The sequence below is a fragment of the Typopeltis vanoorti genome, chromosome 25 (genome assembly GCF_054136105.1).
Source record: "Typopeltis vanoorti isolate ZY-2024b chromosome 25, IOZ_Tvanoo_1.0, whole genome shotgun sequence".
Classification (NCBI taxonomy): Eukaryota; Metazoa; Arthropoda; class Arachnida; order Uropygi; family Thelyphonidae; genus Typopeltis; species Typopeltis vanoorti.
Window position 1 is genome coordinate 57,706,917 of NC_143573.1, and position 22,788 is coordinate 57,729,704.

The 22,788-nt window shown below is 34.5% G+C and overlaps 1 protein-coding gene across 1 annotated transcript in view; it reads right to left on the reverse strand.

Annotated features, from left to right (window-relative positions):
- LOC150092763 (transcription intermediary factor 1-alpha-like) overlaps positions 1-22,788 on the reverse strand; it is a 366,172-nt gene that overhangs the window by 286,208 nt on the left and 57,176 nt on the right. The window contains exon 2 of the mRNA XM_090414272.1: positions 21,110-21,447. Coding sequence (XP_090270398.1) covers positions 21,110-21,447 — 338 coding nt within the window. The remainder of the gene's footprint in view (positions 1-21,109; positions 21,448-22,788) is intronic.

The window sequence follows — 22,788 nt, forward strand, 5'->3', positions numbered from 1 at the left end:
TGTCAGAAGGAACCAGGACAAACAGTCAAAACCCATCTAATAGAATAACCTCAAACTCAGCAAAACTGAAGATTGTACAGCAGATATTAGTGCTGATTAATGTTGAAGTTGACAATTTAGCAGAAAGATATCAACAGAGGAATAAGGAACCTCTTCAGCTCATTTGATATAGAAAGACATTTGGTTTGAAAAGACACGTTTAAACCTGCAAACGTGGTAGATAGCTTATAGGCACTGGACCACCCCAATCTTCTACAGGATGCTAAAAACTTATCAGGATTTTTCAACTGAAGGTGAATTAGATGGCCTCATACCAGGGTGGCAGGCTTTTTTCCCCTCCCATAGAGTAACTGGGGTTTTTCATTCCATAAAACATGCAAACTAGCCAGAACACACAATTTATAGCACAAAATGCAAATAAGATTAATCCCTATCATAAACAGTATTAGGGCTCTAAGAAGCAAAGTTACTTGGCCATGATGAGCAAATGAGCCCAATATGAAACAGAAGATGAAATATGGTCTCTGTCACAGACATTACTGGGGATACAATGGAAAATTAATGTGAACTCAGAACCCAAAAGAAGTAGAGGTAAGCCAAGGTCTAAAACATAGGTAGAGTGTCCTCTATGGAAACTAGTCTGTAGCTTTGGTTGTTCTAAAAGAAACCTTAAAATTAGTTCCCCATATCATTATGATACTTCCATGGAGTCTCAAATCCCTGTCACAAGTATATACAGAGGATGCATATCCCAACCTCTAGAGCTGGGTTTAAAGTAGTATGCAGCTGGTGGACTGAGGGTGGCACATCAAGCTAGCAAAACTCCATCAATTAACACATCTTAAAATGAACACACACACACTTGTGAACTTCACAAATGCTATACTGCTGAAGCTACTGTCAGATTCATGGCTTCACAGTAATACTATATTCTCTGAACCCACTTAATCTTATGCAAAAAGGGAGACATCCAATTCAGTTTGCCTGAATTACCAAAATGAAGGCAGCATATATATTTCTTAAGTTTTTTTCAAAGTGGATGTTAACAGATATTCCTGTCTTTAATTAGTACACTAAGCTACAGGCACAAGGTATTTTATACATTCCTAGATGTGTTAAAAGATGGAGTTTTGCTAGCTTGATGTGCAGTTTAAAAGTGTAAAAATTTAGAAACTTGCTATTTTAAAATCCTTAAAATCTAGAACATTTGCTCCTCCACAGGAACTGGAAGCTATCAAACAAATAGCCCTACTAATGGTTATAACCAAAGAATTAGACAAAATCATACGTTTTTCTCCTCAATATATTCCAAGAGAAAAATTCCACAGAACTCCTAGTCCTTATATTAAAGACATTTCTGAATATATGGCAAAGATTTTGAAGAAATTCCAACTCACTGCCACCTTCAAAACCCATTGACAAAATCCACAATCGCTTATCTTCTCCAAAAGACAAGTTTCATGTTCCTGCTACTTGTCTTTTGGAGAAGATAAGTGATTGTGGATTTTGTCAATGGGTTTTGAAGGTGGCAGTGAGTTGGAATTTCTTCAAAATCTTTGCCATATATTCAGAAATGTCTTTAATATAAGGACTAGGAGTTCTGCAATAGTTTGATATTATCCCAATGGATCTCATGGCTAATATTCTCAGTTTCATGTTCCTGCTATTGTCTTATTTTTATTTTGGTCAAATGAAAAGATAAGCTAAAATACTAATTCTGAAACACCAGAGCCATATTTATTTTATCAAACCTCAAATCTGGTCAGGATCAACATGAAATTGAGAATATTAGCCATGAGATCCATTGGGATAATATCAAACTATTGTAGAACTGCACTTATATATATTAAACATTCATTCAAAGAAATACTACTGAAGCCTTACTTCATCAGCCTAATGTAAACCATGCTGACTGCTTTTCTATTTAAAAAATAATATAATCAATTGTATGAAATAAGTGTTTTTTTTTTAAATCAACATGTGCATGCACACACACACACACACACACACACACACACACAACAGTCACTCTAGTTACTGTGTTACTATGTATAGAAGGATTATGTAAGACGTGTTTTTCTGTATTCAAATTTCTATTATTGTTCATTAATTCACACTGATGATGTTTTATGGTTAATAAATATTTCGCTTTAGCATATGTTTTTTCTGAAAAAATATGGAGGTCCACAGGTTTACAGAAGAATAATCAGATTTTAGCTAAAACAGAAACCATCAAGAATGAGAGAATGACAAGAGAAGAGATAATGATAAATGTCTTCTCAATGTCCAATACAGGATTAAAATGATTTTCCTTCTTTTTCTCATGAAAAGGTTTAGTTTATTTTACTTTATTTTTAGTTTATTTTATTTAGTTAACTAGCTTTTTAATATCAAATTCAATAGGAGTTGAAGTTTATTAAATGCACAATTCATTTTCATGGTTATGATATCCATTTCATAGCAAAATTCAGACTATTTGTTCAGAGAATTTGTTCCTTGTGTCAAAGGAAATTCTGAGAACTTCACACTTTGAAATCTAACACATTTCCTTTCACCCTGTGCATAAGTTATCATTTTTCTTGCATTCTCCAAAAGACAAGGTGGAACTCTTACCTTGTGCTAGAGTTTACAAAGTTCAGCTTCTGCAGCTTTCTTATGAAAAAATCCAAAAGTAAAGTTGGCATTCATTTGCATGAATAAACATGAAAATTACATGATACACCTGATCCGAGAATGCTATTCTAATTACATACATAGTTCTTTAGGAAAAAGAAAACAGGTTTCTCTACAGAACCAATTTCTTAATGTAAAGGCTACACAAAGAATGGAGTAAAGCTGTGTTCAGCAAAGCAAACTTAAATATGCATGATGGAATGTCAAATTATGAGAAGCAATTCTGTTAACTACCCATGATAGTGCGACTGTCCCATGAGACTTAGAATTCCATGGAGGTGTGCAACAATAATAATGATTTTCTAAAAAAAAAGGTTTTACAGTGGCTGCATTGCATAATTCAGAAAGCCTGGTCAGAGGGTCAAATCCAGATGATTGAAGCAGAGCTTTCATAGTACCCATCTGTAAAAAGAGAAATAGAACTGGAAGTGAGAATTACAGAGGTATTTCCCTATTGAGTTCCTTGTAAGATTTATGCAAGTATACTTGAGAAATGGCTAAGAAAAATTATAGAAGGGAAGCCTGGTGAAGAACAAGCTGGATTCAGGACAAATAGAGGTTGCTAGGGTCACATTTTCACTTTAAGACAAATAGTTGAGAATTTAGAGTTGGGAATATAACAACAAGAATTTGTATTGAAGTTCTGTTGATGTGGAAAAGGTATATAACAAGGGGGGACAACAGGAAAACTCTTCAAAATGCTAGTTACAAGGTGTAAATGGGACACATAACAAGCAATAGTCTAAACTGTGAATCAGCAGTTAGAATTGAAGGAGGTACAGAAAGATGATTTGATGTTAAATTAGGTGAACAACAAGGATGCACATTATCTCCAACGTTCAAGGAAAGTGGTATTAAACTGATACCAAAGGAATTGGAAATCTTAATCTTAGCTCTTTACTTTATGTATATTATGTTATACTTCTGAATAAATCGAGCATAAGTCTGCAAGATTCCCCGACTAAACTGAATAATTGTAATAAATTTGGTAAACTAAAACACACCCCAACTCAACATTGCCAGAGTTCAAAGTTCAGTACTATCAACATAAGAAGCTTAAATGGCAAAGAAATGGAGCTAGCTGAGGAATTGGATAAGTACCAGATGGACATAACAGATGTGACTAAAACAAAAAAGACAAAACTGGTGAGATCTTTCTGAGTAATAATTACAAAATGTTATATTCAGGCAATGACAATCAAGAAAAAGAAGGAGTAGCCATAGTATTCAACACAAAATATGAGGTTAATCTTCTTGAATGGTAGGCTGTCTCAAGTAGAGTGATGTTGGAAAATATCAGAATGGGAGAACTGGACAATGAGACTTATTTGTGCTTATGGTCCCAAAGAATGTTCTACTAAGGCAGAAGTGGAGGAATTTTTTGAGGCTTTAGAGAAAGCATCTGACAATGAAATGATTGTCAGACATACAAAAATATTTTGGGAAAATTTGGAGAAAAGAGCAAAGATAATAATAAAGGCAAATACCTGTTGGATTTCACTCAGAACATGGACTGGTAATAACTAACACCATGCTCCAACATAAAAATGTGCACAAATTCACATGGAGAGAAGAGGCAAGGAATAAGAAAAGTCTCATTTACTATGTTATTGTTGATAGTGATGTTCTCTCACTGGTGCAAGACACCAGAGTGTGCAGAGGATTTCAAATTGGAAGTGATCACCGTTTAGTCTTGAGCAGAACGAAATTGAATTTCATATTGAAAAGAAGAACATGTAAGAAAGTTTTAAAGTGAATAAAAGTTGAGCAGCTCTCAGATGTAAACCGGAGACTAAAATACACAAACATTATTCAAGAAAAAATGAAACTGTTTGAGAACAGGAACCAAATTTGGAGATTCAGTGGCAAATCCTGAAGAAAGCACTGATTGATACAGCAAGAAAGGCATGTGATGTGGTTCTCTACAAGGATAGTAAAAGCAGAACTCCATGGTTAAAGAGGCAGTGAAGGAAAAGAAGAAAGCATATTGAAATTTAATGGCAAATAAGTCAGCTTGTCCTCTTAGAGAATACGGAGACAAATTTAAGAAAGCTAAACACTGGAAGGTGTAAAACCAGCTAAACAAAAGTCATGGGAAGACTGGCGAGAACATAGAAAATAAATATCAGGAAGGTGCAAAAGATTCTAGAGGTTGTTGAAGCTCAGAAATAGAGGAAAGATTGCTGTGAAATGAATTAAAGATAATAAAGGTGACATGAAACTGGAGAAAAAGATACCCTTGAAGTATGCAGTAATTACTATGAAAAATTGCTAAATGAAACAAGCAGTGATAGCACAGTGGTAAAAAACACTCTACAGAGATGCAGTCAGGAATACATAGAAAATAAATATCAGGAAGGCGCGAAATATTCTAGAGGTTGTTGAAGAAGCTCAGAAATGGAGGAAAGAGTGCTGTGAAATGAATTAAAGATGATAAAGGTGTAATGAAATTGGAGAAAAGATATCCTTGAAGTATGGAGTAATTACTACGAAAAATTGCTAAATGAAACAAGCAGTGATAGCACAGTGGTAAAAAACACACTACAGGGATGCACTCAGGAATACATACTGGAATTAAAAAAGCCATCAAAGGCCTGAAATGTGGAAAGGCAGCAGGAGTAGATGATATTCGACCAGAAATGTTCAAGAATGGAGGGTATAAAGTCTTAGTGGCTGCACTGCATATTTCAGAAGGCTGGACAGAGGGACGACTTCCCAATGATTGGAGTAGAGCTCTCATAGTACCCATATATAAAGAGAGAAATAAATCGGAACGTGAGAATTACAGAAGTATTTCTCTACTGAGCATTCCCGGTAAGATTTATGCAACTATACTTGAGAAACGGTTCAGAAGGATTGTGGAAGGGAAGCTTGGTAAAGAACAAGCTGGATTCAGGCTAAATAGAGGCTGTCAGGATCAGATTTTCACTTTACGACAAATAGAGAAATCATAGGAGTATAACAAAGATCTGTTAAGTTTTGTAGATCTGGAAAAGGCATATGACAAGGTGCCAAGAGAGAAGGTTTTCAAAACGCTACAGTTAAATGCTGTCAATGGAGCATTATATCAAGCAACTTTATTTGAGTTGTAAGTCAGCAGTTAGATGGTTTAATGTTAAATCTAGTGTCACAAAAGGATGTACATTATCTATATGGATCATGTTATGAAGGAAAGTGGTATTAAACCTGATATCAAAATTGTAGATGTTAATCTCAGATCTTTGCTTTATGCCGACGATGTTATACTTCTAAATAAATTTACTAGAAGTCTGAACCATTCCCTGACTAAACTGAATAACTGTTGTAATCGATATGGCATGAACGTCAGCAATAACAAGATAAAGACAATGAAAATAGGCAGAAGCATTGAAAATATTAACTGCATTGCGAATAGAGAACCTGTAGAATAAGTAAAACATTTCAGCTACTTAGGCACAATTTTTAGTGAAGATGGTAAATTAAATATGGAAATAGACAACAGAATCAACAAAGCTGGCATGGTAAAAAGTCAATTGAATAAATTTATATGGAATAAGAGAGAAATTAGTCAAAACACTAAATTAGTTCTATACAAGACAGTATTCAAACCAATTTTAACTTATGGAGCTGAGAGCTGGGTCAGAAGTAAAAAACTTGACCAAAGACTAGAGACCACAGATATGAGAGTGCTGAGAAAGATTAGGGGCATGAACAGATGGGATCAATGTCAATATCATATTAAAAACAAGGATATTAGGAAAGAACATGTCAGCATATTAGGAAAGACAATGTCAGCATTCCTTAATGCTGACATTGTCAGCATTAAGGAATGCATTAGCAGAGCTAATCTCAGGTGGTATGATCACTTAAACAGAATGGGAGAGGAAGATTAGCAAAACAAATGTTCTCTGCCAGGTTGGCAGGAAAAAGACCCAGAGAAAGACCAAGATATAGATGGATTGATATGGTAAAAAGTGCTTTAAAAGATAGAAATATAAGATCTGATAATGTTGGAGTCTTGACAGGTAACAGATTGATTTGGAGGAAAATTGTAGATAGGAAGTTAGTAATGATGTAAATTTTTCATGTAGTACTATCGTATCCTGTATACCCCTTCATGGCAGGAATTTGTTGATGATGATAAATTTGGTATGAAAATCAGCAATAAAAAGAAAAAGACAATGAAAATAGGCAGAAACATTGAAATGCTCTACTGTATCCTGAATGGTGAACCTACAGAACAAGTAAAACATCTCAGCTCTTTAGGCAGAACTTTTAGTTAAGATGGTAAATTAAATATGGAAATGAATAACAGAATTAGTAAAACTGGTATGGTAGGAAGTCAGTTGAATAAATTAATATGGAATAAGTAAGAAAGAAATTAGTCAAAACACTAAATTAGCTGTATACAAGATAGTGTTCAAACAGGTTTTAACTTATGGATTTGAGAAATGGGTTAGAAATAAAACACTTGATCAAAGACTGGAGACCTGTGATGTGAGTTCTGAGAAAGATTAGTGGAGTGAGCAGATGGCATCAATGGCAGTATCACATTAAAAATGAGGATATTAGGAAAGAACTTGCCATTGTTAGCATTCAGGAATGTGTTAGTAGAGCTAATCTCAGGTGCTTTGGTTACTTAAACAGATTTGGAGAGGAAAGATTAGCAAAACAAGTGTTCTCTGCCAGGTTGGCAGGAAAAAAGACCAAGATGTAATTGGATTGATACAGTACAAAGTGCCATAAAAGCAGAAATATGAGATCTGATAACGCTGACATTTCTGCAGAATAATTTGGAAGAAAATTGTTGATCAGAAGTTTAGTAATGGAGTAACGTTTTCCTGTATTACTATCATAATTATTCTGTACATCCCCTGAAGGCATATCAGTAATTTGATGATGACAATGATTTTCTAACTAATAACAATTTGACCTCTAAGGATAATTTAAGTGCAATCCACTGTCTGCAGTGCAAATCACTGCATGTGACCTACTGTTGAATTTACACATTCTATTCCAGTTGGTTCATTTTAACTTCTGTAACCAAAAGAACATCACCTGGACACCAAGCTAAAATCCTCCTTTGAATAATTATGGAGACAACAACCGTGTTTGAGTAAAACTTTAGTTTAATATAAACCAAAATCCATATTCGACGTTTCGACCTTTATATCAAGATAATCTTCTGGAGCATACATACTATATACAGAGAAACAAGCTGCACTATGATCTACATGGTTTGTTAGAGTTACCGACCAACTGTTGTAATAATTATTGGCCTGACCTCTGGTGAAAAAAAAAAAAAATACTATTGAAATGAAAATCAGAACTCGCTCCCGTTCCTGGATACACTGGTCACACACGTCTTCCTTCAGGCAGTCTATCCTTCATGGTCTACTGCAAACCGACACACACTGGCCAATACATACATGTTAATTCATACCACCACCCATCACAAAAATATGGAGTCATTAACACCCTTAAAAACAGATCTATAAGAATTTGCTCTAACCAGCAAGCTCTGAAACAGGAACTAAAAATCATCAGCAACACCTTTATAAATAATGGCTATAACAAAAATACTATTAATAAAGTACTTCATAAAACATCATCAAAAAAGAATCTAGATTACAGTAAAACCATAGCCATCCCATACATTAAAGGGCTATTAGAAAAAATCAACAGAATCCTATACCATTATAATCTCAATGCCATCTTTAAACCACCTACAAAACTTAAAAACATATTCAACTCCTCTAAGGATCCTCTCCTCCCATTGGCACATCCTGGAGTATATTGCATCCATTGCACCTGTAACTTACTGCACATTGGTGAAATGAGACGTATAATCCCTATACGTAAGAAAGAACACATAAGATACATTAAATATAACCATTTTGGTGAAGCAGGCTTCTCAGATCACACTCTCAACGTCTTACACCAAATTGACTGGAAAAGTACCTGCTCTTTACACCATACAAAAACCTGGTATGAGAGAAAATTTAAGGAAGCCTGCGAAATTCTGATAAATGACTCAAATATCAACAATAATGGTGGCATGAAAATTCCAAGAATCTGGATGGCACACATTCAGCCTACCTAATACTTAGTATCCAGCATACTTCAGGACTCTAGGCAACCTTCAGCTAGTATTGGAAACCATTCCATATCAACTGGTTGGAATTTATACGTATAATCATAGTATAGCCTTGTTGTTGCTCCCGATGTAATTTTACAACCAATAGATAATATTAATAATAGGACTCTAGTGTTGATATAGTAAGTTTTTTTTTTTCACCAGAGGTCAGGCCAATAATTATTGTAACAGTTGGTCAGTAACTCTAACAAACCATGTAGATTGTAGTGCAGCTTGTTTCTCTGTATATATAGTATATATGTTCCAGAAGATGGAACATATATACTATATATACTAGATGACCTTGATATAAAGGTCGAAACATCGAATATGGATTTTGGTTTATATTAAACTAAAGATTTATTCAAACACGGTAGTTGTCTCCATAATTTTCCAAAATGTATGGACTCCTTTGAATAAATGTACTTTACTTAATCCTCCCTCTTCTACCTTTTTTTTTGTTTTGCAGTGTTGAGGTTATTCTTAGCCTTCACAACTGTGACACAGTACTGAGGATAAGGTGGTTAGCCCCATGCCTCCCAGTCTGTATGTGTCCTATGTCTGCAGATGTGAGTGCTCATGAGGCTTGTCTGCCTGTTCTGGGGAATGAAAAACCCGAGTTTCCGGGTGAAAAAATCCCCTACCTCTGTATGAGACCGACTAACTCACCTATTATTGAAAGAGACCATATAAAGGTTCCTTACATCAATGGGAATTGAACCCAGGTCTTTCCGACCAAAGGGCCTTGTCTATACCGACTGAGCTATGGAGGCTCTAGAATAAATGTATATACTGTTTATCCATTATATCTTCATCTTGTTTGTTATTATTTTCTCACTTTTAGATCTATATTTACCTATATACAACAGTGAAACTTTTTAGTAGTGGATCTGATATAGAGAATCCACAGAGTACCCATAAATGTAGTGGTAATGGATGTATTTCCCCTACTCTTCCTATTATGTTGGTAATTCTTACTATTTGAATAACAAGGACCAGCTTACAAGAGCAAGGGAATTTATAAAGTTCAGCACAATCCCAGAATGGAATAGTTTTAAGAAAGCAGATAATGGATGTTAATTTAGTATATGATTTTAATGTTTTGTGGAGGATCTTTTTTTTTTTTTTTTTTTTAAAGCTGTAGCTATTTTTTCTGAGGTGCTAATAATAAAAAAATTAATTTCCTATAGTCTGAAAGGTAGTAGGTAATGTTTGGAGATCTGTGGAAGGAATAATTTATTAACTAAAAGAAAAAGTTGATGTAAGTTCTGTGGAGAGAGAGAGAGGATTATTATGTTTCATGCCGTCTGCTAATGCCATATTGGTTGATTGTGAATATACTCCTGTAGGTAGATCACAGGTTGTTACAAAATATTCAACTCAAAGGTCAATATCACCTCATGCAGTCTTCTTAGGTGTCACTTAGAATGATAAAACAATGACTGTGAGATACTTCTTATTTTTTGTAGTATCTATCTCAAAGCACATTTCCTTTGTCCTGAATATATAGGACAAAGTATGCTATTCTAGCAAATGAAACAAAAACATCCTCACTTACAAAACTGTTGCTTAAAAAAATTACTACTCTCATGGTTTAATGCTATATTTCTGAAATATACATGCAATTACATGTTAAGAATGGGGCAACAAGAGTAATTGCAAGTTTCTTTGAAACTTTAATATTTTAAATGGCTTCTATGTAACAATCTAAATGGAATTTGTGTCTAATTTATAGTCAAAGAATGATAGTCATGCTCAGAAAAATGGTATTATCCAATCAAGCATTTATGATTTGCTCTTCTACTAAGTGAACGTGCAAAAACAAACAAAGTTTGATTTTGCACGTTCAAAAGAGTGCAAAAACAAAGTTTCATTAAAAGCAATAGTTAGCAACAATCCTCGCAGCATTCAAAGCATCACTGCCAGTTTCATAAAGAAATGGAACTGTTCATTTGGTTAAGGAATCTTCCCTTGGTTAAAGATAAAGTGGATCGCCAATCCTGGTGTATACCAAATTTCTTGTTCAAACCACCTCTCCAGGAACAGACAGGATTAGGATAATCAACAAAAATCAGTAACATAAGAAATACAGTCTGACATGGTATCTCAGAACAAGGCTATTCTTCAAGAGTAATGATTATTCTTGAACTTTCTGAACCAGTATACATACTGTTTTTTTATGTAAAGCAAGATAGTCTTTTGCTTTACAGAAGTTTTGGGTGCAATATGTCCAAGATCGAAGTACTCAAATCAGAAAATTTTGAACACTCAAACACAAATGATTAGGTATTACAGTTTAAGATGATTTACACATTATTCTCATGACTGATCTTTAATAACAGAATTATCTATTCTGTTATACAATAGGTAATTATTTATTAGGACAAAAACTGAAAATGCAATACTTTTTTGTATCATAAAAATCACAGGATAGATAACTGATACACAACAGGCACCACACAGAGTGGTGTTATGGAGCTCAATATAGAGAACTATGAACCTGTAGTAGGGCAAAACAAAACATATAACAAAATCAGAGCACTATCTCCTGTTGTGTGGCTGCTAAGCAATTACAAATAGGGAGGGGCATGCTACACAGTAACAGTGAACATGGAGTAGAGTGCAAAAGGTGCAGAAGAATCAATCACCAATACTATACTTTGTGGAGTGATGGCAAACAGAAGAGATTTATCTCCTTTATCCAGGTAATAACAAATCTCACAAACTATTTAGGTCTCCCTTTATCAGGTACTAATTCCGATACTAAATGGACACTTTAAAAAATACCTTTTAATACCCAGATTTTCTGTGTTTATTATATATATTTCCAGTAATATTTAATTTTAGAGTAGATTTCTATTTTATACTGTGGAAAAGTATTTACTACTGCTCTAAGAAATCTGATCCATGGTGTATTATAATAATCATATTTAAACAAATTGTAGCAATTAAATTTCAAATTTTGCAGAGAAGTATAAATTGAGGACTGTGTGGAAATATCTCTGTTAATGCCACCTATCAAGTCGCTGGGCTGTCACGGTGCATCGGGCATCCCCTCAGTGGTGGATGAGGTGGATGATCGGTGGCACTACTTTGTAGGCCTCCCGGCTAGGTCCATGGGACCCGCTAACCAACGACAGCTGTGGTCCTCCATTCATATTGGGGGTTGGATGGTTCTGGCAGCTCATTCTGTAAAAAATGCTGCTGTGTAAAGCATCATGTCAACACAGAAATGAATTAAAGCCCGGGTAGTCTCAATATGCCTGGAACGGTGGTGTCAGGGTGATATAGCAGGCCCTGCGGTATCGTCAGTCCGTGACTGCTATAAAGAAACTCGATGCAGAAATTGCTTGAATGTTGCTACTTGGAATGTAAGAGGATTGAATAAATGCAGAAAATTGACTAATGTGATGAGAGATACGGAGAGATTGAATATTAGTATACTAGGAATAAGTGAAACTTTTTGGAAAGGCTCATCAGATTTTGAGTCGAAACTTCCAAATGGTAAGATATATAAAATATATACGTCAGGTGGTGAAATATGAAGAAGAGGCGTAGCGTTTATTGTAGAGAACAAAACTAATAAAAACATTAATCAAAAAATCAGATAGAGTAATGCCAATTCTAGTGAAATCTAAACCTAGAGATATGATCATCATCCAAATATATGCTCCTACAGAACAGAATGAGGAAGCAGAAATAGAATCATGTATGATGAAACAGAACGGTGTATAAAGGAAGTCAGAGGCAAGAAAGATCAAGTTATTTGTGCTATGGGTGACTGGATCAGAGAGAGAGAACATCTACACACGTGGGTCCATTTGGACTAGGAATTCAGAATGAGAGAGGACAAAAGCTGATTGATTTCTCTAACAAGCACAATCTCATAACTAACACTTATTTTGAGCAAAAAAACCATCAGCAAGATACACATGGGGAAAGTCCGGATGGAAGATACAAAAATCAATTAGACTATATTCTAGTCAGTAAACGTTACTTAATGGAATACGGAACTCAAAGGTGATGCCAAGTGTTGACTGTGGATCTGATCATAGACTGGTCTTCATGAAGATGAATATTCGCCTGAAAACAATAAAATTTAAAAGAAGTCAACCCCTAAAATGGGATCTGCAAATGGTACAAAACCCGATTATAAAATCAAAATTTAATGAAAATATTTTAGAACTGTTGTCTGCACAGTTGCAAAATGAACCCTCTAAATGGAATAGACTACAAGCAGCTATCATAACATCTGCTAAAAACCACATCAATAAACAAGAAGAAAGAAAGAAAAAACCATGGATAACTCAAGAGGTAATCAACCTTACTGATGAAAGAAGAACATGGAAAAGAGGAGCAAATGAAGAAGAAAGGTTAAGATATAAAACTTTTGATAAAAGAATCAAACAGTTATGTAAAAGATTGAAAGAAAACTGGATAAATAGGCAGTGCACTGAGATAGAAGAATTACAAAATAGGAACAAAACCAGAGAAACAATTCCTGAAAGTGAAAGAACTTAATGGAAAAACAAAATGCACACAGTCTAATAACATCAAGGACAAAGATGGAAACATACTCATTGATAAGGAAAAGTTAAATGGAAGATGGGTGAAGTACTTATCAGATCTCTATGATGATGATAATGGTAACATGTTGGATGATTCACGACACCTTAAGTTAAACGTAACAACATATACTACTCTACCCACAAGAAAGGAGGTAGAACATATAATTAAAAATCTTCCTAATAATAAATCCCCTGGGTGTGATAATATTCCGGCTGAGCTGCTGAAAGCTTTGACTGGCAATAATAACAATTTAGTGGAATCCATTCAGGACATCTATAAAACAATACAATTACCTGACGTTTTTACAACATCTATCTGTATACCAATTCCAAAGAAACATAATGCACAAAATTGTGAGGATTACAGAACTGTGAGCCTAATATCCCATGCATCTAAAATTATTTTAACCTTCGTTAACAAACAAATTGAAAGAGCCATAAGCAGTGAATTGAGTGAACAACAGAAAGGCTTCAGAAGAGGAATGGGAACCATTAATTTTTTAGTTCCTATCCTGGAACTAAAAATACTAATAGAGAGATCACTTGAAAGAAATAGGAATATTTACATATGCTTCATAGACTTTCAGAAAGCTTTTGACTGGGTAAAACATAACAAAATCTTCAATATATTAGATAAATTAGACATAGAAGATCATGTACTTAAGATTATAAAAATGATTTACATCAAACAGAAAATGCAGCTGTTTAACTCTGAGACTTCTGAAGTGAAAATAAAAAGAGGAGTTAGACAAGGTTGTATCCTTTCACCAAATCTATTTAATATCTATAGTGAGACAGTGATGAAAAAGATTGAAAAACAAGGAATTAGTATCAATGGTATAAAATACAACAATCTTAGGTATGCTGATGATATCATTCTAATAGCAGAAAACAGAAACAAATTAATCAAATTACTGCAGCTACTAATCGAAGAAAGTAAAGAATTTGGATTAGATATTAATGCAAAAAAAAACAAAAAAACAAAATTTATGAAAATCCCAAAAGAAAGCAGATCCAAGCCAGAAATATTCATAAACAATATGAAAATTGAACATATAACAGAATACAAATATTTAGGAACCTACTTTACTGCAGATGGAAAGCAAGATAAAGAAATAAAAATAAGAACAGCCATAGCTAAAGATGCATTCTGGAAAAATAAAGATCTGCTCAGAAGTTCTGTGAGTATCGAGACAAAGAAAAGAATGATAAGAACATTAGTGTGGCCAATTTTCACATATGGAAGTGAGACCTGGATATTCAAGAAGAGAGCAATGGAACAGATAATGGCCTTTGAAATGTGGTGCTATAGGAGAGCTCTGAAAATCCCATGGACAGAACATGTGACAAATACAGATATCCTACAGAGAATGAGAACACAGAGATCTTTATTACAGGAAATGATCCAGAGAAAGATGAGATTGGCAGGACATGTACTGAGAGGTTCAGCAAAACAGAGGATATTAACAGTTTTAGAAGGAAAAAGTATGGGAAAAGGATCAAGAAGCAAAAATTAAGTTCCTTCCTAACATCTTTATTTTTAATATGATTATGTCATTGATATCATCTGTTTGCTTCCCTAATTTTTCTCAGAAGTGTTATATCTGTGGTCTCTAGTCTTTGATCAACTGTTTTAATCCACCACGCAGATCCATAGGTTAAAATTAGTTTGAACACTGTCTCTTGTACACTGCTAATTAACTGTTTTGACTAGTTTCTCTCTTATTAAAATAAATTCATTCAGCTGACTCCCCACAATACCAACTTTATTGTGTTATTTGTTTCCAATATATAATTTGTCATCTTCACTAAAAATTCTACCTAAAGAGCTGAAATATTTACTTGTTCTGTAGGTTCTTCTTTTAGAATGCAGGTGAATTTCCTTGTGAAAATACCAAAACTATGTCCTTGTATTCATAGTTTTGGTATTTTTATTACTGATTTTCATGCCACATTTGATACAACAGTTATTTAATTTACTAGAGGAATCATTCAAACTTGTACTGGATTTATTTAGGAATACAACATTGTCTGCATCATGTAAAAGGCTAAGAATATCATCACCAATTTTTATATCAGGTATAATGCCACTTCATAATGTGATCCATACAGATGAATGGCAATGGAGATAGTTGTTTGTGCACCTGATTTTACATCAAACCATTTTCCTGTACCTCCTTCATTCTAACTACTGACTTTAGACCATGTATCATTAAGTATGATATCCCATTTACACCATATAATTGAATTTTAAACCACTTTTTTTCTTGGAATCTTGTCATATGAGTTTTCAGATCTAAGAAACTTAAATTACAGATGCTTGTTATATTCCCAATTTCTGAACAATCTTAAAGCAAAAATCTGATCCTGACAACCCCTGTTTGGCCTGAACATAGCTTTTTGTTCTCCAAGCAACTCTTTCACAATTTTTCTTAACCTCTTCTTATAAATTCTATTCTTACCTGGAACACTCAGTAGTAAACTAATTCTCACATTCCGCTTCACTTATTTCTCTTTTTAGAGATGGTACTATGAAAGCTCTATTCCCATAATATGGAATTGACCTTCTGGATTATGCAATGCAGTCACTGTATGACTTTTATACCTCCATACCTGATCATTTGTGGTCGAATATCATGTATTTGAGCTGCCTTTTCACATTTCAGCTTTTTGATAGCTTTTCTGCATTCCTTTATGTTCTGACTGCTGTTTTGTCACTGCTTATATCATTTAGCAATCTTTCAAAGTAATTACTCCAGACATCCAAGAGTAATTCCTTTTACAGTACTTTTTTTCTCCAGAACGAATTTATAGCCTCCAGAGCACTCTACCACTTAACTGATATTTATCTGCTATATTCTAACCAAAGCCTTCCCAAGACTTACTTTTTCGCATTGCTTTGTTTTATTACATTTTTCCTGTATTCTCTCAGGGCACATGCGGACTTACTTGCTGGGAACTTTTAATACTCTTTCCCATGACCGTCTCTAACTTCTTGAGTCTGCCACAGAATTCTGAATTTGCTTTCCTTGCAGATATCTTCAACACATACCTCTTTGAGTGAATCAATCAATGCTTTCTTCAGAGTGTGCCACTGAGTCTCCAAGGTTTGGTTCTTATTTTTAAATTCCTTCATTTTCCTTAAATAATATTTGCAATTTTGAATCTATAGTTCACCTATGAAATTTGCTTGACTTTGTTTTTGTAAAGTTGCTTAGATGCTCTCCTTGTTTTATGATATAACCACTGTCCTACCAATAATAACATAGTTAATGAGATTTTTTTTATTTCTAGTATCTTTTCTCCATGTGAATTTATGTGCATCTTTATGAGCATGGTGTTAATAATGACTGTCCTTGACTTGAACAGAAATCCAGCAGGTATTTACAATTATTATCTTTGCACTTTTCTCCAAAGTTTCCTAACATACGAGGATGGTCTGAAAAGTTCTCGGCCTGACAATGAAAAAATTAATTATCTTGAAAAGGGTTTATAATTTATAATTTCAAAATTATTTTTAATTTTCAACATAATCTCCCTTAAGACTAATACATTTATTCCAGCGATGCTCCAGTGGCATTATCTCGTCCCTGTAATGGTTCTCAGTAAGAACTGCAAATTACCCCTCTACAACTGCAATCACCTCTTGATTTGAAGAAAAATGCTGACCAGTGAGGAAGAGTTTTAGTTTGGGGAAGAGACAGAAGTCAGAGGGAGCTAAATCTGGGGAATAGGGTGGATGTTCCAACAATTCATAGTGCAGATCCCTTAATTTTCCCATTGCCAAAACACCTTTGTGGGCAGGTGCTTGTGATTTTTCCCCTATGAATTTTTCCTTTGGAATAATATTTCCCGGTTATTGTTTTACCCTTTTCAAGATAATTAATAAACAAAATGCCTTTAGCACCCCAAAACAATAATGCAGGAAAGGTTAGTACAGCTAACCTTTCCTGCTCATGGAACCGACTTTGACTTCTTTGGCACTGAACAATCTGCTTGTGTCCACTGTTTTGAATGCTGTTTGGATTCTGGTATATAATGGTGAATCCAAGTCTCATCCATAGTAATAAATCAATGCACAAAATCAGTTTTATTTTTGTTAAAACGCTCCAAGTACTGTTCAGAGATTTTCATGCGACTGCGTTTTTCATCTGCTGTGAGCAAGTGCAGCACCTATCTTACGCAAAGCTTTTTCATTTGCAATTCTTCATGCAAAATATATCCTAGACGTTCTTTTGAAATGCCTATAGTCTCAGCAATGTCATGGAATTTGACTCACTGGTCATCCAATACCATATCATGCACCTGATCAATGATTTCTTATCAATGAATTGTTACACTTTTTGGATGTCCTTTACGTGGATCATCTTCAGGGCTGGTACGGCCACGTTTAAACTCTGCAGCCCATTTCTTAATTGTTGAAAACAAAGGAGAAGAGTGCCCATAAACTTTTATGAACTTCAAATGAATTTCTTTTACCGTTAAACCTTCTTTTACAAAGAATTTTAGAACTGCATGCTACTCAATTTTATCCATTTCAAGGGATACAGACAATACTTTTGCTTCAGACAGCTGTATAAAACAAACTACTTGATAGAATGACTTGCAATTTCACATGGATGCTTATGACAGATGTACCAACTTAGAAAAAAAAAAAATCCTGCCAATAGTGTTGCCGTCTATGGTTGAGGCTGAGAACTTTTCAGACCATCCTCGTAACTGGACAATGTCCAAACCAGCATGACTTTTCATCTTATTGTACCATTATTGTGTTTTGGTTTATCCTTCTAAGGTAGATACCTACTAAGGATGTACAAAAAAGTGAAGAGACAGCTAACAAGTGTCGCCATCCTGTGGTCCCTAATACAATTATTTTTAATGTCTGAAAAATAGTGTGGGTTCTATTGTCGATTTTCTTGAGTTTATGGGACAAAAAAAACAAAACAGAGTTTCTGGGAGAAAAAAAAACACCACTTGCCTGTGCCAGAGATCGACTAACTCAGAAACAGGTCAAAGAAAGACAAAAAAGTTCTGCTAGTCGGCAACTAGAATTTAACTTGGAATACTATTTCTTTGGGCAGTCTAGCAATGAGGAGGGCAAACACCACTTCCCCTGACTACACAATCTCTACCTGTAGAGTATTTAACTGTTTATTCAAGTTCAAGCATTCCAGGAGTTACTTGATATAAAAAAATACAAAACATTAAATATATTAATGTCAAGAATTGTATTGCTTTCTTTCAGGCACAGTAAATATATGGTTCTAACCTGGAGAGATTTAGACTCATACCAGACTTCAGGTTTAGCCAATTTCTGTATTTTGCAGTTATAAGCTGAGACAAATGCCAGTAAGTACCTCACTGCCATGTTGGTGAATATAGAATATCGTGGCTGTACGTGTAGCCAAAAGTGTGTCAACTTTTCTTCCTAAACAATCTTTTCAATAACATGTCAAAACTTAGTTCTATAGGACTGTCTCTTTCAAATGAAAGCTTACTGTTGATATTTTTGTGCACTGAGTCCATGTAAAAGGATTCCTGATTCACTCCAGTCGTGTCTCTGGAAAAATTTTTAAATTGGTTGCATAGGTCTTGTGGGTCATTCATAATCAGGTTATAATTTTTTCTCTCCAGGCAAAAGCATGAAATCATTCAGAGTTGTGAAACTATCAAATTCTTTGATTGTCAAATGGTGTTGCTACTTACATTTTTGTGCAAATCACTCTTACTTTATCATGAATATTAAAGATGGCAGTGGCATAGCTAGGGGGTGCAGAGGGGATGTCCACCCCAGGCAGCACTTTGAACCTTTTTTGAACTTTTGCAGTTAATTCTAAAGTACGGCAAGAACTCAGTTCCAAATATTGTAATACTACTGCGAATTTTCCTCACAATTGCTGTAAGGTGTTGCTAGTTGTGAGAGGAGTTTTTCTAAATAAAATAGATTAAGAATTACCTACATTATTATGAAATAGACTTTGCCAATGTCATTGACGATTTTGCTAACAGAAAAGCAAGAAAAATAACATTTTAGAAGTTTGAAATTAAAGTTTCACTTCAAAAATAAGCATATAAGTGTTTTAATTTATTTACCTATACATCGTTTTGACTTTTTGTAGTATTTTTGATGTGTATTGAGAGGGGTGGCAATCTCAGGGACTGCCCCGGGTAGCAGCAGCAGCTAGCTACGCCTGAAAGATGGCGACATCTTTTCCTTGCAAAGCAAGGTGTTTATGTAAGCCATTATTTTCATATCTTAAATAGTTAGATATGGATAGATACATGGAGATTGAATTATGAGACAAGATCAAAATCTAAACAATGAGTAATGACTTTCCTATGAGAAAATTAGCCAATTTCAATAAGAAACAAAAGTTGTGCATATTCACTGCCTAATTCTTCACATAAGATTTTAAAAATACATGCATTCAAAGGACTACCTTCATGTAGTTTAAAATTTTTATGGCTTCACATAATTCTTTAAGTTCCATCTGGCATATTCGTAGCATGAAACTTCTCTGGAATGTTGTAGTGTATTCCTGTGAGTCATTCACATTAAGCATCTTTATCTTGATTGTTCTCATTGTTTCCTCCCTATTTTTCATGCTTTTTGCATTAATGTTTTCATAAACTTCAATAGGTTTGTGATTCAAAGTACCAGTTATAATCCAGCATTCCATATTATCCTTGTAAAATATATATTTTTTAAATTGACTAACCTTGTATGCCAGTTAATAGGACTAATAAATAAAAATAAAGTGATTTTAATTGGTATTACACTGATTGTACATGAAGAAATTCATTCCTGTCAAAAATGACATGCAACTATTCCAAATTATACCTTACTGTGCACTGATGCAGGGCAGGGAGAGGACTGGGTAGTAAGGTAGAGTGTGCAAATTTCTCAGAGTATGGTGACAACACAATGGCTGATTTTATGTACTACATACACTCACATAATGAGATGTACATCATGGAGCAAAATATTATTATACTGAAATTACACTTCATGTAATTTCAGTATAATAATACCACTTTTAATATATTACATTCCGAACTGTATCTGAAAATTAACAAACTAAGATAAAAAATATATATATATATTTACTAATAAAATTCTCTCATGAGCCACTAGGAAGCCCACTAGTGTGCTGCAGATCACTCTTTGATTTACTCAATATATGTTTAGTAACAACAGCTAAGCTTGTATGTGTGTGTGTTCTAGAGAATAAACCATTCTGTTTCATTCTTTTTATCTCTAGAAAACTTCATGTTATAGATATAAACAGAATAAAAGATGTGGCAAATTGGTTTAGTAGGTGTGAAACAAGATAAAGAATACTGAATAGCAGAGTTGTACATTTTAATTTACAAGCTTAGCAGATGGAAGGAACAATACTGGCAGAATAGCAAATATGGAAATAACAGAAAAAGCATAAGAAACAAACAGAATGCCTATGAGAAATTATCATTTTTAAGAGATTTTGGATACATGATCTCAAATTCAAGAGCAGCATGCTAAAGTTAGGTGGATTTTGGAATTTGCACATGTAGCAGTTTATAGAAGTGAAAGCAGTAGTTTAAGCAGAAATGGATGCTTTTTTTTTTTTTTTTTTTTTAAAGAGGCTGAGGGACCTATGGATGCAATGTATTTGTACCAAGATAAGAAATGTAAATCATATATATATTAAAAAAATTTTCTAAGCATTTAAGAATCAATTTTATGATTAAACAAAAATTAAACAGCTTTTACCTGTCTGTGAACAGGACAAAACAAGTATTTCTGACTAAGACCAGTAGTTTTTTCTCCTTCCATTTCCTCTTTAGGACGTATGCTATGATCTTTTGTAACTCTAACTCTCTGATGAGCTTGGATACATGCTTCACATAACCACTCTTGACACTCACCACAAAATCCAGATGCAGGTGCACTGTCCTCACAACTTGTACAAGAAAATGTTTTAGTTTCTTCTGTATTTTGTCCCTCACCACTTTGTGAAAAATGTTCCAACAGAAATAAATGATCAATGACATCATTTTGATTAATTTCTTGGTTACAAGTTGGACATACAACAACTTTGATAGTAGGAGCTATTAAAACCATACATAAGAATAACAGATTAGCAAACTGAACTAAAAATTTAAAAAATCTATTTTAAAATTAAAATTAATCTTATATAATATCAAGTCATTCTAAAAAAAACATAACTTACACAACATAAAAATAACACAATTTGTTCATATACAGAATTAACTTTTCATTTATATATAGTCTCTAAACCATGGAGACTCAAGTGGTACACTGAGCATGCTGATGGCACAGTGTTTTCACAAAAGGGGCTCTGGCAAAACCAGCAACTATTCACACTACAAAGGGATGCCTTCCTGGTTGGAGGAAATTGCCAACTAGAAACCAGGAGATAGATGTTCTTCATTGCCTGGTAAAATACTACTGTCTGCTTATTGGAGGTCTGAAGTGGGAAATGCCATATTTGGTGTCCAGAGCAGGGATTTCAGTTTCTGTTCTCCTATGCTCTTCTCCGTGCAGCGTGAGTGATACCCTTCAAAGTATCCTTCATGACAAACATACTCAGAGATCCATAACCTCCTGCATTTCAAGAGTACATCAGTTAAAATAGCAGTGCAACAGGCTAGCTGCCAATTAGTGCATGGATCTAAACCTATCAATAATAATGAGTCAGGAGGCTTCCCCATCAACTGGTGCATTATCTCACTGCCACATACTCTGCCAGGTCGTGCCTAGAGAGGGAGTCCGAGTAGTGTATGTGGAGCACGCTGTGGAGCTTTCCGCTGAATCAAAGTTATGAAGATTCTCACAAACACTAACAATGATACCATGGCAAAAGCAAATCTCCCTCAAACTAATTCCATCAAAAAAAAAAGTCACATCACAACTAGTCACAACCCATGCCAGTCTCCTCATTTTCATTAAAAACTCACTTTCACATCCAATTTACTAACATCCATGGCATTAACACAAACATAAATGACATTCACATCACTTGCAGTCTTTGAGACATCTTATTCCTGAGAGAAACCCCACACTTCATAATTCTTTTCACTACAAGGGTGGCACCTTTGCCTCTGTGAAATCTGATATAGCCTGCCAGAGAATGGCTAATATGGAATCCCCTGCTTTTGACCTCAGGCTCAAGGTTTGCTTACCTCATTTGGTAACATTCATTTGTTGCATTTACTGATCTCCAAACACTGATAATCAACTGTCTTCCTTACTCCAACACCACCAACCAAGCAAGATGAGAAGCAGACATCTTTGCTAAAAGTAATAAAGTAACACTAATCGTGCATCTACCCATACGAATAACTCTCTTTACTCTCCAAATACTCTGGATCTCTTTTTGACCAGTTCTACAGTTTGACCAGATACATCATGGAGGTCAACTCTCCTCT